Source organism: Planococcus citri, chromosome 4, assembly GCF_950023065.1.
Source record: "Planococcus citri chromosome 4, ihPlaCitr1.1, whole genome shotgun sequence".
In the NCBI taxonomy this organism is placed as follows: domain Eukaryota; kingdom Metazoa; phylum Arthropoda; class Insecta; order Hemiptera; family Pseudococcidae; genus Planococcus; species Planococcus citri.
The window spans coordinates 47834410-47851446 of record NC_088680.1 but is presented as its reverse complement, the minus strand read 5'-3'; the positions used below and the strand labels follow the sequence as shown (position 1 = coordinate 47851446).

The 17037-nt window shown below is 34.2% G+C and overlaps 2 protein-coding genes across 5 annotated transcripts in view; one reads left to right on the top strand and one right to left on the bottom strand.

Moving 5' to 3' along the window:
* The first annotated feature begins 670 nt into the window (after nucleotides 1–670).
* Nucleotides 671–16756, top strand: LOC135844718 (uncharacterized). 2 transcript variants are annotated; one of them, XM_065363040.1, is made up of 7 exons: nucleotides 671–854; nucleotides 1243–1398; nucleotides 12511–12573; nucleotides 12727–13111; nucleotides 13204–13319; nucleotides 13408–13574; nucleotides 15667–16756. In XM_065363040.1, the coding sequence occupies exons 2-7, from the start codon at nucleotides 1243–1245 to the stop codon at nucleotides 15971–15973; spliced, it is 1194 nt and encodes a 397-aa protein (XP_065219112.1). In that variant the 5' UTR covers nucleotides 671–854; the 3' UTR covers nucleotides 15974–16756. The 2 variants fall into 2 exon arrangements, with proteins under 2 accessions (XP_065219112.1, XP_065219111.1); XM_065363039.1 differs by having other exon boundaries at nucleotides 13183–13319.
* LOC135844717 (fatty acyl-CoA reductase wat-like) overlaps nucleotides 16296–17037 on the bottom strand; it is a 33909-nt gene continuing 33167 nt past the window's right edge. For all 3 annotated transcript variants that reach the window (XM_065363038.1, XM_065363036.1, XM_065363037.1), the window contains exon 11: nucleotides 16296–16968. In XM_065363038.1, coding sequence (XP_065219110.1) covers nucleotides 16872–16968 — 97 coding nt within the window. In that variant the 3' untranslated portion in view covers nucleotides 16296–16871. The remainder of the gene's footprint in view (nucleotides 16969–17037) is intronic.

The window sequence follows — 17037 nt, the reverse complement described above, 5'->3', positions numbered from 1 at the left end:
AGTTTAAAATGGATTTTTTTGAAGACCTTGAAACATCTTTTAAGTGTCGCCTCCTCCCGCCGCCTCCTCCTTACTCTGTCTCGTCTGATAGGCTCTAAGAGACTGGGCTTTTAAAATGGAAATAAGGCTAAAAATAAACTCGCGAGTGGGTTCCTTCCTACTTCCTACAGCCTACGAGTTATGTAAAAAACAAAAATCAACCCTCAACCCAACCAACGTCATTCCATCACTCATTCATAAAAAAAATATACTCGTACGAGACGATGTTTTGTCAAGAAAAACACGTATTCGGCGGAAATCACCACCTAGAACGGCGAAATATTTGGAATAATTTTGTTCGTCAACCGGAATCCTATAATAACTCGGCCGTACCATTCGATTTACCCCTTTCAGTATATACCTACCTCGTGTAATAAAATCCGCACCAGACGAAATTACCATAGGCTTTTGACGGCTTAGCCGTGGCGAAAGCAATTTGTAGTAATATTTAAGAAAACGTCAAATTCTTTCATATAAAAAAGAAAAAAAAATGAAAAGGCAAAAAAAAACGAACCAAGATTGAATCTAATTTTATTGAACGCAAATGCCGTGTATGGATTTAGTTGTGCGCACGCACATTCTATTAAGCGACGTAAAACGAAACTTTAGCCGGGGGTTGAAATTTCTGCAACTGTGTATCATTTTCGTATAGTTCCCAAAGTCAGTTATACCCTGAAGGTATACTTAAGTAGGTGAAAATGATAACGATTTATCGGTGTTTTTCGTTCGCTAGATGAATTATTTTTTTACTAATCGAGGCTTTTGGTATGCCTCGTATATTATTTATTCGGTAATCGAGCCATAGAAATAGGAAGGTGAGTACTATTGTTTTTATTAAATTGTCTTATCACTTGTCAAACTTTTTGAATGCTCGAACTTGCGAGTTATCAGTTTTTTTTTCTGTGAGAGGAATTTTTTTTTCAATGAATAAAATTGATTATAGTTAGGGATTACATAAATGTGTATTTTTGTGGAAAATTTTAATTTGAAAAATGAAAACACCTACTTACCTGTGGAATTAGCTTGTGAAAATATACTTGAAACGAATTCGATCGTGTAATAAATGTTGCGTTATTTGAAATATCAGGCGTTCGAATACACGTACTTACGCGTCTTGCTGCGTACAAATTGTAAAAAAACATCGCATCGTATCGATTATCATCGAATAATACACGTGTAACTGATCTTCTATTTTATTCACAGATGTCGAAGAAATTATTTATGAAACCTTTGAAAGCTCTAGCTTCACCGGGCATTTATTTATTCGGAAAATACAACCAATACAAACGTGAAAGACAACAATCCAATGTACCCAGTACACCTGCAGAAAATGAATTATCTCAATTAAATACTAAAATTGTAAGTAGGATATTTTCATCCGTAATTAAATTAGGTAGGTAGGTCTTGCGATGATGACTGATGACCAGGGGCAAATCGATCATGGGAGCAGAGGAAGGACTATCCCTGAGAATTTTAAAAGTTGGCCAAAGTTGACAAAATTGGGAAATTTTTTCACAAAATGCATAGGTACCTATTTTGAAACTTTTTTAGATACGTAAAATATCGGATGAGAAATGAAAAAAAGCTTGTACTCTCGCTTCGCTTGGGCAAAAATATTTTCTTGCTCGTTTTCTAAACACTGTTGTTTGAATTTTAATCATCTTTCAATTTTTCCAGTTTTTTATTAAAAATTAAAATATATTCAGGCACAATTGAAAAAAATGTGTACATTTTATCTCAATTCTTCATCGTTGAAAATGGTGCAGTGTTCATTTTATGAAAGTAGTGTGACTCGTTAGACTCTTGGAAAATTTATGATTTTGTAATGTCAAGACCCCCACCCCCTTCCCTCCCAGTAAAATTGGTTCACTTCGTCCCATCTGATGACTATAGAGAAAACAGGAAAATGTCTTCATAATTTTCTGTTATTTGTCGCCAATCGTTCCCTGATATTGATGAGGAAAAATTTCCCCTTCAAGCTGAAATGCACACGACGAACATAATAAATTAAATCACGTTGCCAACTTGGCACCTTGTTTGCGGCTTTTGACGAAGCAGGTATAATTTTATCTTCGAGCTTTTCATAATAAACTCGATTCGTTCTATGTAGTATTGACGAAGTCAACTGGGAAAATAATTAAATTACTGAGGATTAGCTGCAAATCCCTTATATTGAATTTCGCTTCTGTTCATTCGAGGATCTGTAAGTTGATTACAAACTCCGGCTAAGAACGACGGCTGCAAATCTTATTTTGTTTAGAATAAATTCCGCGTAATATTATCGTATTTTCGGAGTAATAAGATTAAATTTCAAAAAATGTAACTTAAATTCTTGGTTATTTTTTTACCCAAAATGGATCGTCAATTCAGAACAATAGATAAAAGAAAATTTTGAAACGGATGAGAAGTCAAAAAAATGATTCTATTTATTATTCTTGAATTTAAGTTTTTTAAAAATTTTTTTGGTTCCCTGGACACACAAGGTGTTGGGGGTTTTCTCAAATACGTAAACATATTTATTACATCTTAAATCTAAGACTAAATCTAAATCTAAACAAAATGTAATATCTTAATTTATCCCTAATCCTAGATCTAAGATGCGGTGGGGGGGGGAGGGGGAAAAGACTGGTTGCCCACCACGACCCTTTACCCCCTAGGTGGTTGCCAAGGGCCCAATCACCCTACCAGACTTCGTTATTCACACATGCCCATCAGGTAGACTGAATCCCCCAACCCGTCTTGGGAAAAGGATTTTAGGGAGGAGAATTTGGTGCCGGGGGGGGGGTCAACAAGTGTTGGTCTCCCCTTTGCATTACACGAGTTTTGGATATGGGAGGACTTTTGAGAGGAGGCCGGTGCACTTGCTAAGGGCTTCACACCAGCCTCTCACATTGCACTTAAGAGTAGGTACACAATACTAGATATGACTAATTAATTTAAGCTGAAAAATTTAGGAAAATAGGTACCTATGATTAGTTAATGTGGTCTGTTTTGCAAATATGTACAGCATTTTAATACAAGAAAGAAACCCACACTAAATTTATTTAAGCTTATGGTTTTGAAAAAAATATATATATTTTCAAGTAGGGCATGCATAAGTTTTGAAAAATCCGTCGACCGTATATAATGGACGAATAATTCAAATCACAGGAAAAGACGGCCACATTTTGGATGCAGAATCTAGCCGTCACATTTTGTCATTTTTTCACCGTTTAATTATTCGTCCATTATATACGGTCGACGGAAAAATCTAACTACCTATAGTTATTTACAGCATGAGGTAATGCATCTTCTTCTTCAGGTCGATGTTTGGTTGGTAGATCAGGATTGAAGCTGTTCCTCCTTTGGGGTGCATACTCTGACAGTAACTGAGTGGTCCTTGAAGCATCTGATGATGGATTGCTTCACTGTTGGCCACGTACTCCAGTTTATCCAGACCTCACTCTAGTCTTAGTACCACTATCTTTTTGATCTTGAGTTGGTTGCATTTGGCAGCAAGTGCTTTCATTGTTGTTACAAAGTCCTTGATTGACGGCTTATTATTGTACTGTTCTATGGTGATGGCGTAAAGGATGTGATTTATTTTCCATCTTTTTTGAGTCCAACTACTTCACCAACCTTAGCACCCCTTGACTACAAAGTGTCCTGGTTGCCAATGGCTCGTTTGAACAGGAGCATAATGCCCTTGGACATCCTGAAGTCTCGGCTGACACAATGGGCCAAGGCAAACTGTGGGTATTGTCTCATCAGATCATCCTCTAATTCCTTCAGGGTGAAGATCCCATTTGATTTGGCCTCTATCTTTCACCAGTTTGAGTGTTGGATTTTCTTTTCTAGTTCCTTCTCAGCTTGTTTGAGAACTTTCTCCCGATTGGGTGGTAGAGTCTCTCTGCACATATGTATTTTGAAGCGAAAGAAACAAAAACATTGCTCTAATATCATTAATTGATTTCCTTTCTTGAAGTTCTATGGTTGCCTGGTTGCCTGATTGAAATTGTGTGTTTTTCAACTGATATGAGCGTTTTTTTTGATTCAAAAATGCTAGCAAACTCTTCGTTTTTTTTTTTTTTGGTCCGCATGCATGTTGTGGATTCCAATGAAGGGAAACATTTTCAAGCCGAATAGAAGAAAATTGAAAAGAATATTTAAATACACCACTAAACCAAATTTAAGGTGCTGAATTTCATTTTTTGATTTTTGGCGAGTTTTTAAAAATTTAAAATTCAAAATACTTATACATAGTCTAATTTAATAAAATTGTTAAAAAGCTAAAATTTGATTCATGTTCTATTTTTGAACCCACAAATCGATTGACGATAGTTTTGAGCTCTTTTACAGCATTCAGCAAATTTTTGAATTTTCTAATTTTTGAAAAAATTTGCCCCCCTAAATTGCCAAAAATGAAATTTCCCAGAGGAAAATTATCGGATTTGATCTACTCTTGCTGTGGAATTCATGACAGAAAATTCGACTAAAAAAAACCACCTAGACACTCGACTATTACTCGGCACTAGTTACTGTATTCATTACATTCGAACAACAAGTATTATATACCTTCGTATAAAGACTCATCAAGGCGCCATTGAGAAAGGAACAAAAAAAAATCAATGCTCGATGAAACCGTTAACATAGTAAAAGAACTTATCTGTCGTGAAAAGCGTATCGTTTTAAACTGTTACTTTTTTAGGGTTAAATTCTGTTTTCCCTCTATACATGTTCTCAGGGAAAAAAAGGTCATTTAGCGTCAACTGATGCGGAATTCGTTGACGTCATTCATACGGACGACGGCGTATTTGGATTTCCAATCAGTTTATGTGACGCTGATTTCTTTCCTAAAAGTGTGTTTGCCTTCTTAACTCGTCGGATGCAGGATTAATTCGTTATTGCAAAAGAATCAAATCAAGAGAACTGCGAAGTGCGAAGTTTTCACACGTTTAAATTAAAACGCATTGTTTTCGGATCGAATATAAAAACGAGCTCGATGGAACGTAAAATCAACTTCATCGAAAGGTATTCGAATGGAAGTTTGAAAATCCATCACCCCCTCATTCTTTCCCTCGGAAGTATACAAAAAGAACACCTCGTTACATGACGATGAAACTGTATCAGAATAAAGCGAGTAATTTACCATAATAATAAATATATTCTAAAAAGTTTGTATTTCTCATCCCTGAAAAATACAAGACGTGGAATTAATGAGAAGAATAGGTAGTGTACGTATAACCTTTGGGTGGTAAAATGTAGTAAAAAAAAATCAAGGAAAACTGCCATCGTTCTCGTGTGTACAGTCGCAATGAAATTTCAATTTCGACACGGTTTAAAAAGTATTGCCTTTCATGAATTAAACATATATAACCTCTGCTGTAGGTACCTTTTGCTGCGTTGAAAAATTACCTTTTCATTATCTTTGACATTATCAAAACCCCAACTCCCTCGTCCCAAGGCCATCCTCTCCAGCGCACCGCGATGTTTTTAATTACATTAAAACCTATGTTAATAAAGTTGCATAATTAATTCGCCCGAAATACTCGACAGCTCAACGATGGAAAGCAGTTTTGCTTTTGTTGCCGAAGCCGAAGCCGACGCCGACGATGCCAAAACCCATGCTCTTTTAATTGAGAAAAGTCTACTTTGTGAAGAGGCAAATTCTCGTCTAGATTGATTGTTAGCTGTTTTTCAATTATAACCAGAATATTCTCGAGAGAATTCTACATACGAGAATCTGGTTGTCGCTTGTGACGAGTACCTCTACCTATACCGTGTGCATGAGCAAAATTACGTACGAGTGGAAATTTTTAATCGAGCCAATTTCCATGCGTGACATTAAGCCATGCGATAAATTTGATAACAGAGGTAAAAAATTGCGAAAAATCTTGTCGTACTTTCAAAAATTTATTAAGCTGGTTACCTACAAATAATGCAAAAATATGCTGTTTTAATGCGTCTTCGTGTTATAAAGTAAGGTTATGGTAAAGGTAGGTGTATCGTAATGTACTTACTCGTAGTTGAATTCAAAAAAACCACCTAGCGTGAATATATAGATATCATTTCAGTAAAATAGGTATAAATAGTAAATACTGCTTATTAGTAGGTGTTTTTCTGTTTTTCTTGCCTTTGGGCTGTATACCAAATGAAGCTATAGAAGTAAACTTTTCTGGATTACTGGCCATTCAATTTTTTCATCAATTTTTAAGCAATTTTGTGGCAATTTTAGAGAATTTCAAGCCCAAAACTTTCAATTTTCCATTACGCCAGGTGACATTTCTTTGAAAATGAGTGCTACCCTATGGTGCACTACACTCTAATGGAAAAATAAGCAAAGCTAATACCTGAGTGACTGAGAGATTTCCAAAATATTTGTTTAAAAAATAAGCACGTGAACTAATGTGAAATAATTAAGTTAGGTAGGTATTGGTAATTCTATATAATTTTCTGAAGGTTGTGTCTTTTCTGGTATAAATCCTATAATTTCAGCTCCAAACTGAAACCTATCAAATGTGTGCTTTTTATGGGTACAGGACACCAATCTACGATAATGACATTATATACGAACCTCATCGCATCAAATAAGCTGAAAATCGTGTTCGAAAATTAATAAAATGAATTGATTTTTCACGTCTGGCAATGTGTACTATGTACACGATGTAATATGTAGTTAAATAGGTACCATTTTTAACGGTCGTTGCTCCTTTGGCGTTAGCTTGTTCAGTGAACCTGTGAACGTAAATGACCGTCGTCGGTTGGTACATTTTTAAATTGGATTCGTATAAATTGGTAGAGTTATCTGCCCACAGACGTTGCGGCGTCATTTTATTGGATCTAGACGAAATGAAATAAAATTTTCAATTGGTTCTATTTAAAATTTGGTGCGTTTGGCCAATGGCCCTTATATATCGTATGTACCTATTTGGTGTAGGTTTATTTTTCGTCGATAGGGCACCATTCTGAGGCAATTACCTACCTTTTTAGGTTGCCTATGGGGTTACATCTTTAAAAGAGCCCAGTGCAAAGATTAATCGTGCAATCCGTCGAGTGAATAATTAATAGACAAATAAGCACCTTTCTCCTACGTAGTGGGGTAGGCCCTTACAAAACCATCAAAAAATTTTGTAATTTTTTCCCATTCAATGAAAAAACTACGGACCTACCTACCTACTTGTCAAAAATACCAAGCAAGTATACGATTAGGTACCTAATTTCACATAAAACAGAATTTCACGGTCAACATTTTGACCATTAGAGAAAAAAAATTCATCAACCGTGTTTGTTATAAAAGAATTTCTCTCCTTCTTTTTGAAGTTGAAGCAAATGAAGCCTTTACACCTACGCATACCAACTTTTACAATGTAATGTAGCACGTCAAAAAATAATTTTAATGAGAAATTCGCGTGCAGTTGATAAGATAACATCGCATAGTGGTAACTCATATAAACAAATCGACCAAATGATAAAAAGGCGTTAATCAAAGGTGAAAATCTTCCATAATGCTTTTCTTATTACCTACCTACCGTTTGCTTTACACGGAAATGAAATGCCACAAATTGCAAATCGCCCATTTCTCGATAAATTACGAATGAGTATATGAAATGTACCTGGTTGTTCGAGAACCTTGGTTATATGCACGAGAAATGCTCGTAAGTATACTCGTAATAACGATATGGTTGTAAAATTCGTTCGTAAAATAATATCAAATGATAATCACCACCTAATCGTTGATCAAATTTGAATCAGCAAGTTTCACAAAACGTTTTCTTTTGAAATTGGATCACTTTCAAATCAAGAATAGATGTTTTTGAAACTTCCACTACCCCGTAAAGTGAACCCTCTTTCCGCATTGTGATAGATTGTGACCACTTTTGAACACGAGTTTTTTCATTTTCAGAATATTTTGAGGGTCAGTGAGGGTTTTAGAGAGATCGAATCAAAAAAATAAGTTGACATTAAGTACATACAGTCGTGCCCGCTTATTGTGGTCGCATTTGTCCGAGGCAAATTGATTCTATTAAACGGGTGATTCTATAAAGCAAACTTTTGAAAAAACACAATTTTCACATAAAAAATTTGCTACAACTGTAGGTACATATGCATACTAAAAAGACTGATTACAATTACAATATTCGCGAATTCGCGATTTAGGTACATAACACATCAAATTTTCAAATTTTCAAATGTTTTGATCTTTTTTCCCAAATTTTTCTCATCTCTTGAGAGAACGTTTTTTTTAATAGGGTGCCATGTACAGCTACTAAGGCTAGGGACACCACAACATTTGTTCCATGATTAAAAACTAGGAAAAAAGGACAAATGCAGGACAATTTCTCAAGCTTCATTAGAATGGAAGGAGGAGGGGTTCAATATGTTATTTTTTCACAGCTTCAGGAAGCACTTCAATTTTTTTTTAAATTCAAAATTTCCATATGTTTAGATTTCCCTCTCTCTCCCCCCAATTTTATCATCATCATTTGAGAGAACATTTTTAAAAATTCATATTTCCAGAACAATATGGGAATAATGAGTAAGAAATTCAAAAAATGTTATTTAAAATTTGAAAAAACAAGCCATTTTCCCAAAAATACCGCAATAATGTCTCACAAAATGATTCTACTAAGTGGGGAGCTTGATTACATTAAACGAGTGATTTTCTGTGTAATTAAGTATAAAAAATCAGGACCGAGTCATTTGAGGGTATTAAGGGTATACTCTACGGAGAGCGTTCTAATTTGACAACTGGTTGAAATATTAAGCCAATTTATTCGTTATTTTCATCGTTCATTCATAAGACTGCGTGTAATCGAGTGAACGAATTTAGTCTTGCTCATGTCCTGCAACCCGCTCCCATCTAAACTTCAGACGGGGATTTCTCTGTGAATTTTCAAAATTCTTCCAATTTTTTTTCACCAATACCTCAATACTGATATTTATTCATCTATGAAATTGAGGGTGTGTAGCCATATTTTCTAATTTTGCTTTTCCAACAGAGATGTGAGAGCATCTAAAGTACCTCCATTCAATTCCCTATTATAGCCATTAAATGTCCTAAATCAAAAATACAGGGTGCGGCAGAGAAACCGAACGTATTTTAAATCGCAATTGCGCCTTCTGTATGCGAGTTAGAGAAACGAACAACCCGGCATTGGAAAGAGAAAAAAAGAACAATTTTTTTAGTATAATAACAAACTATCATGGAGGACTCGTCAGCCGAACAGCGCGCTTATGCGGTTGAGTGCTTTTTTGGAAATAATGATTTTCAGATTTTTACAGTTCGCGAATTTTGAAAATATTCCGCAATTTATCGTAAAAAATCTTTTTTTTTCGAAAAAAATGTAGAGATATTGGGTCAAAAACTTCGTAGAAACTGGCTCTGTGTGTAAAAAATCCTTCTGGTATGCAGAAGTCCGTGAAAACCTCATGGTAATCCGATTTGTTCGTGAAGGGTTAATGAAAAGTCCGAGTTGTTCCGCCTGCATACACGCAAACGCAACCAGGAGATGCCAAAACGAGTTCTCTGGGTTTGAATTGGCGAGGAAGGGTGTACAGGACGGCCCGACGTGCCATACAGCTGACAAAACAATGATTTTGCTTACGTCAGACGTTTGGTAACCAGTTAATTTTGAGTTGTGCCAATCTTGTCTGACTGTCGCGCTTGTCCGATTTTTCAGTTTGTGATTTCTTTTTATGGGGGTATCTGAAGTCGAAGGTGCATGTAATTAAACCACGTGATCTGGAGGAGTTGAAAACTCCGATTAGACATCATTTTAACAATATTCCGATGCCCATGTTGGAAAAAGTGTACAAAAATTTTGTTGCAAGATTTCCAAAATAAGGGTATTCTTTTGACCGATTTTATTAATAAAGCGACTGATCTATCGAAATAAATTTTTTTACCAAAAAAATTGTTCTTTTTTTCTCTTTCCAATGCCGGGTTGTTCGTTTCTCTAACTCACATACATAAGGCGTAATTGCGATTTAAAATACGTTCGGTTTCTCTGCCGCACCCTGTATCTCGACATACCCTCGCTTTTGAATGTTTTTTGAGCAAAATGAATGAAACCCCAGAAAAATCCGTTCAATAGTTTTGGCACAATCCCCGTCCAAAGTTGACCATTTTTCCTCAAAAAATCTTACAGAACAGAACGTGCTCCATAGAGAATAGCCTTAGGACTATCCTCTACCCCCTGTTATCAGTAGTGATTTTTGATGAAAACTACAAACTTTGGTTGGGGATTGTGCGAAAACTATTGGACGGATTTTCATGGGGTTTGGTTTATTTCCTTTATTTTACTCAGAAAACATTCAAAAGCGAGGGTATGTTGAGATATTTTTGATTTATGTCATTTTGTGGCCATCGCCATCATTGGGAATTGAATGGAGGTACTATTGCTGCTCAGATCTCCGTTAGAAAAGCTAAATTAGAAAATATGGCTACATACCCCCACTTTCAATGATAAAGTATTAGCATTGGTGAAAAAAATTGAAAGAATTTTGAAAATTCACTGAGAAATCTCTGCCCAAAGTTCTGATGGGAGTGGGTTTGCGGGACATGAGTATGACTAAATTTGTTCACTCAATTACATGCAATCTTATGAACAAACGATGAAAATAACGAACAAATTGGCTTCATATTCCAAACGTTTTTTGCAGAGGTAGAGAATACCCTTAAACAGGTGATTCTATTAAAAGAGTCCATAATAAGTGGAGTCGACTGGATGTCACACAATCATCATCGTTGTGGTTGCAGTTCCTTTACAGTAGATAGCCAGGAAAACCACAGCTTGGCGTATTAGGAATAAGCAGGACTCGATGGACTGGACAGGAAGTTGCAGAATTCGGGTAGATAAAGATTATGAAAGGATTTTCGCTGGAAAGCCGGCGGAAAGGACAAACATGAACATAGTGTCTGTATACTGACACATACTTACTAGAATCAGCTATAAAATCAGAGTAAAAACTAAGACGTGGTGATTCAAACATATGCACCAACAGCTGAAAGTAGTGCACAGGAAATTAACGAGTTCTGCAGAGACCTTGAAGAAGTAATAAGATGCTCAAAAAACAGCGATGTTGTATTTTTGTGATGGGAGATTTCAACGCCAAAGTCGGTAACAATCATGGTAGCCAAATGCACTGTACAAGCAGGGAGGTACGCACTTGGAGAGCAGAACAAAATAGGACCCGATTTTACGAATCTCATCATCAAAAGTTGTGCATTCTGGATTTTTTTTTCAAATTTTTAAATCTAAGTAAGCTCTAAAATTGAGCAAGCTTTTAGAATCAAGCTTTTAAAAAAAGTCTACTTTGAACAAGTCTTGAAATTTTTGGCAAATATTTTTGAAAATATTCTCAATTATCTCAAAAGTACCATAAGCAGATTTTCTACAAGTCACAAAAGAATTTTGAGCATAAATCAAAGTCCCTAAAACCAAAACCACACAGATTTTTGACATGGAATGTCCCAAATAAATAATAATTTTGTGATCATTATTGCTTGAAAATTAGTGGCTGCTCTTCCAAGACTGAAAAATTGGGGAATAAAAAAGTCCCAAGTCTGGCCACAGTGCAACATCCACCAAATTTTGACCAACTAATTTCTGATTTTTCTTCTAATTCATTTGTCAGAAGTGGGTGATTACTGTTCTTTGAGTTTTTGGGCAGAATAGTTGCCTGGCTTTGCTTTATGTAATAAAATCATTTTCATCTACGTAGGCCTATGTATAAATTCGCAAATTTTCAATAAATTGTTCGCCAAATCAGCAAAATTTTAATTCAATCACGAAAACGTCGATTATTCTATAAAATGCATAGAACCATCACCATCCATCGCGTTTTAAATATTCCTCGTAGGTTGTTAAATAGATAGGATAGGTAAGCATTTTAGTAAATATTTATCGGTTTAAATTCAACCACACGATAAACGATTTATACTTGGGTATTCCATTCGGCTTTTGCTCATAAATAAAACATTTCAAATGCACCGGTGTAATATATGTTGCCTATGCCTGGTTTTTTGGGCGAAATTCTCGCATGAAAAGCTGCAACGCATTAAATAAAAATAAAATCTTGTCGCTTTTACAAATAGAATAAATAATGACTAGCCCTTTTTTTTTTTCTAAATATACTGGAGTACGGATTAAGATTTATGAGACGTAATAAAGCCGACTGACATTTGTACGAGCAAATTGGATTTTATTTTCTCGTCGTAATATCGTCGGTGGCAGAAATACATTGCTGTCAGTTTCAACACCTTTGGCCCTGGTTTCGGCGGCAATATAAGTTATTACCATTCTTCGATTATTCGCAACCACCATCGCAGTCATCAATTTTTTTCACTGCAAACATTAATAAAACCTATCGATTTTGAGTCATCATCGAAACAATTCGCTTGCCTACTACATATAACCTATGTTTAAACGATGCCCAACCATGTTTACCTATACCTACGCGTTTTTAAATAAATTTTTCATTCATTTTCAGGATAAATTGTTAAATAAACTGAATGGAAAACATGCCGAAGTAGCAGCAACGCTGGAAGAGGAGGTATTTATTATTTTGTTAGATTTTTTGTGTACCTACTTGAAATTTCGCCTTTCAAGGTAAAGGTCCGAAACGAGTGACGTTTGCACACCTACCTAGTACCTACTACCCTGAAAATCGTAATACCAGCCAACTTTTCTTACCTTTATTTTACAGTGTGTAATATGTGTAAATGCCAAAGCAGTCATGCAGACGTATCCTTGCGGTCATAAAGTAGTATGTCGCAGATGTTTCGTGAAAACAATCCAGATTGCACTGGCTCAACGAACGTTACCATTACGATGTGTAATATGTAGAGCGAAAATTTTACGATTAAAGCATACCCAGAATAGTAAACTATCGTCTGTACAGACCTTACAATCTCGTTCGTCTTCCTGTTCGACGTCCAAGCAACGACCGTACTCTGAAATGGTTACCAGGAGCTGTTCGCTCGAGGAAAATCCATGGCCTAACGGAACTTCCAAGTATTCTAGATCGTTACCGGGTATTAACGGTGGTGGTAGTTTTAAATACAGGTCTTCCGTCAATAGATCACATTCTGGTGAGTATTTTTCATCATTTTTCAACAACCCAATTCAGCTCATTCATTTATTTTGAATAATTAATTGTTAGCTGTTGTCTACCGTAAACCAGCCAATTCTATGAGAAAATGCTGCAGATCATGTTCGTTGAGTTCTTGTTCGTCGGTAAAAGTTCCAAAGCCTAGACAATCCGTAGAATGTAGCTCTCGAAATATAAATACAGAACAGGTAAACCATTACAAAAGTATTCATTTTTCCTCTGTGTAATGTTTAATCAAGCAGATTTACTTTGACTCGTATTTTTCATCATACACAGCGTTGCAATAAACGAAAAATAGACGAAAATGCTTCCAACGCAAATGTTAAGAAAGAAACACTGGATCGAAAAAAGCCTACGTCGTCTTTATCCAGAGAAGAATTAATACAACAATTTCAACGTGATTTTCACGGAGGTCAATTATCTAGTCGCTCATCTTCCGCCAGGTATTTATTCAATTTTAATATCAAGTATGTACCTACATATGTACATATTTCGAATCGCAATGTACTGCCTTAAATCTGCGAACACTGCAACCTGAAGTTCGCACATGTTGAAAACTTTGACAGGAAAGGAACAATATTTTCCTGTAGGTAATCTATTAAATGAGAAAAAAAAGGCTGAATCCAGAATCCATTAGGAATGAGCAATGGAGTGTTTGCTTAGTAAATTGAATAAAAAACTACAAAATTTACAAAGAAAATTGTAGATGATTTCGAAATAAAATTAATAAATACTGCTAAAATTTCGCAGAGATGATATATCAACTCAAAAATCATTAAAAATGTCGAACAATAGTGAAAGCAATATCGAAATTTCTTTAAATTACATGAAAACAATTAAAAATTCATGAGACTTTAATTTAAAAAAAAAAAAATGAAAGTGTGGAAAGAAATGTGAAAATCTATTGAAATTTATCTACTGGCCGAAAAATGATTTAAAATATTTGATGTGAAGTAAAACTTCATAAAATATAGTGAAACGCTTATGAAATCCTCTAAAATAGACAAAAAACTTGCTCATAAATTGTTGCAACTGTCAGAAAATTGATACCATGCCTAAAACACCACAGTTTTGTAAAATATTGTAAAAATCATCCAAAATATGCTCAAAATTACTTGAAATCATCAGAAAATCTGCAGAATAACGTAGAAGTGTATAAAATTAAAAAAATAAATTACAAAAATTTATAAAGATGTATTATTATTTATTAGTAAGTATTGAAATTGTGCAAATATGAAAAATTATAGCAAATTTTGTACACAAACACACAAAGATAACTTGAAAATAAAGTTAAGATTCAGAAAATGTTGCAAATAATTCAGAAAATGATTGCATTTACTGAAATTAAGTATATTGATGAAAAAAAGTTACCACACAATTAGCTTAATTGACATTAAAAATTAAAATCGTGCAAAATCATGCAATTTCTACGCAATTTTCAAATTATTCTTCCTTTTTTAAAAAGAAATTGTCGATTTAGAAATACCTATACCTACCTAGTTTCCTTTTGTGATGTAATTTTTAATTTGAAAAAATTCTAAAAATTTAAACTATCTATTGGCTCATATTATTAAAAAAAAAAAAAAATAGATCAGAATCTACTCACGTATAGTTGAAGTGGAATCGTTAAATTTGATTCATACCTTACAAGTAATTCAAATTCAATCTTCAAAATGGAATAACTTTTTTAATTCAATTCCAATGACCATAATCTTGTGATTCTAAATAGGCAGCAAAATAGTATTTTAATAATTAAAATGTTCAAAAATTCACTCTTGAAATTTTTAACAATCTGACACAGCTTACTTAAGTGACTTTGCAACATTCAATTTTGATAATTTTCTCTGCTCTTAAGATTTACGAAGTCAATTTTCGAAATTGATGGTTTGGGAAAATTTTAAATTTTGCGAACAGTTCACATTTCTGCGGCAGTACTATATAAAAGGTTTATAGAATTTGCAAATTTTTAAAAATTTAATATTCTTAAAACTTTTGTAATATTCTGAATATTCTGAACGAATTTTTTTTAATCAACAAATTTTTCGAAATTGTCAATTATTGAGAAAATGCAACTTCAATAGTGTTTTTACATTTGTACAAAATCTCATCGACGCAATGCTGCAATAATTTTTCAATCTCACAGTGTGGAAGCACACCAACTCGTGTATACCTCTACCCTTCCACCACCTTGTAAATTTTTTTCAGCCCAAATCAAGCCCATCATGTCAACCTAGGAATGATTTGAATTTGAAAAACGAGGCTGATGCACATACACAGACCTACCTATTTTTTTTATTTATTTTTTTTTCAAGGAAAAACATTAAATTTTTTTCAATAATTTGTGGATTTATGAAGGAAAAATTAAGTAACTTTTTATGCATCCATTTCTTCCAAACAGATTTAATAATGTGATTTACCCTTTGGTTGAAATAGTCGCATACCTATTATGATCCTCAGAGCCTATTTAATCTTAAACATATCGGTTTGTTTCGCTTTGGATAAATAAACCTAAACTAACCAGCCTAATTGTTTCAGAATTAAACCGCCGGCGCCCACTAAACCGTCTCAAACGCCCAAACGCGTCGACACCAATAATAAACCTACCAAGCTAACCGTCCGAGCCGAAGTCACGCATCCGGACAAGAAAAAGAACTGCGACCCCGCACCAGAGAACGGATCCAAATGCCGCGAAAAGATCACCAAAACCAAGGAGAAAAATTCCAAGAGTTGTAAATTCATGAAATTAGACAAAAAAGATAAACTCAAGGGGCAAAACGAAAAAGATACCAAGGCGAGTAAAAAAGAGAAAAAAGTTGACAAGAAAATGGCAAAAGTTAAATGAAAATCTTTTATTGGTTGTCTCTTAAGGCTGTTTTTTTTATTCTCCGTTTCACCCCCTTATTCCTTTCATTATAAGTTACACTTCAAAAAGCTGAACTTTTTACCGCACAAGAGCTTCGTATTAGGCATGTGATATAGATTTTAGATACCATTTTAACTCTTACCCAATAATACCTACCTAAATATTCGTAAAATGAATAAATGCGTTTAATTCGCGCGATACCATTGTAAACCAACGTTTAAGAGAGAAGTTCCTTTGAAAATTAAAAAAAAAAAAAATGAATAAATAAATGAATAAAAAATTTAATATAAAAAACGAATCGTTATTATTTTAAAAAATATATATATTTATAAAAAATATTTCAAATAAACTGTTACCTTAAATTTAAATTTGTATTCTACTTGTATTGTTTTAGAGGATTACTTTTTTCTGCTATAGTATTTCTTATAAATGTTGACCATTATCGAGGTTGTGTTGAAGCAATAATAAATCTAGGATATCTTTTATCATTTTTTGTATGTTTATCTTTCATCGATCATCGATCGCATCGTTGTTGATTTATAAATATAGGTATACAAGTAGGTACATTAGCTATACACAACAATACATCAAATACATACTACACAAACATCATCATATAAATACACTCCGAACTCTCCGAAGAAATACAAATTTAACTGGTACATTTTTATATTAGGGCATATGCACAATGAGTTCATCTCATTTGTTACTCCCTATTTATAAAATGGGAATTAAACGTTGAAATATCTCATTACATAATTATCATTGGTTCAAAATTCAGTCATTTTCAAAAAAAAAAAGGTAGGTGTAGAAATAAATAAATTCCCACCTTTTTGTCTTCTTAAGTTAGTAAATTAAAGTGACGAAAATGCTCGCTTTAATTTGATAGTTTAGGTTTGATTAATATGTTAAACGAGAGGTACAAAGATGAAAAGGTGAACACGGCGATCATCAGGTATTGTGCTATTAAAAACCTGTAAAATGAAAAAGTTTCAAATTAGTTTTGGGATCCACATTATGCAATATGAGAATTGAAATAGTAA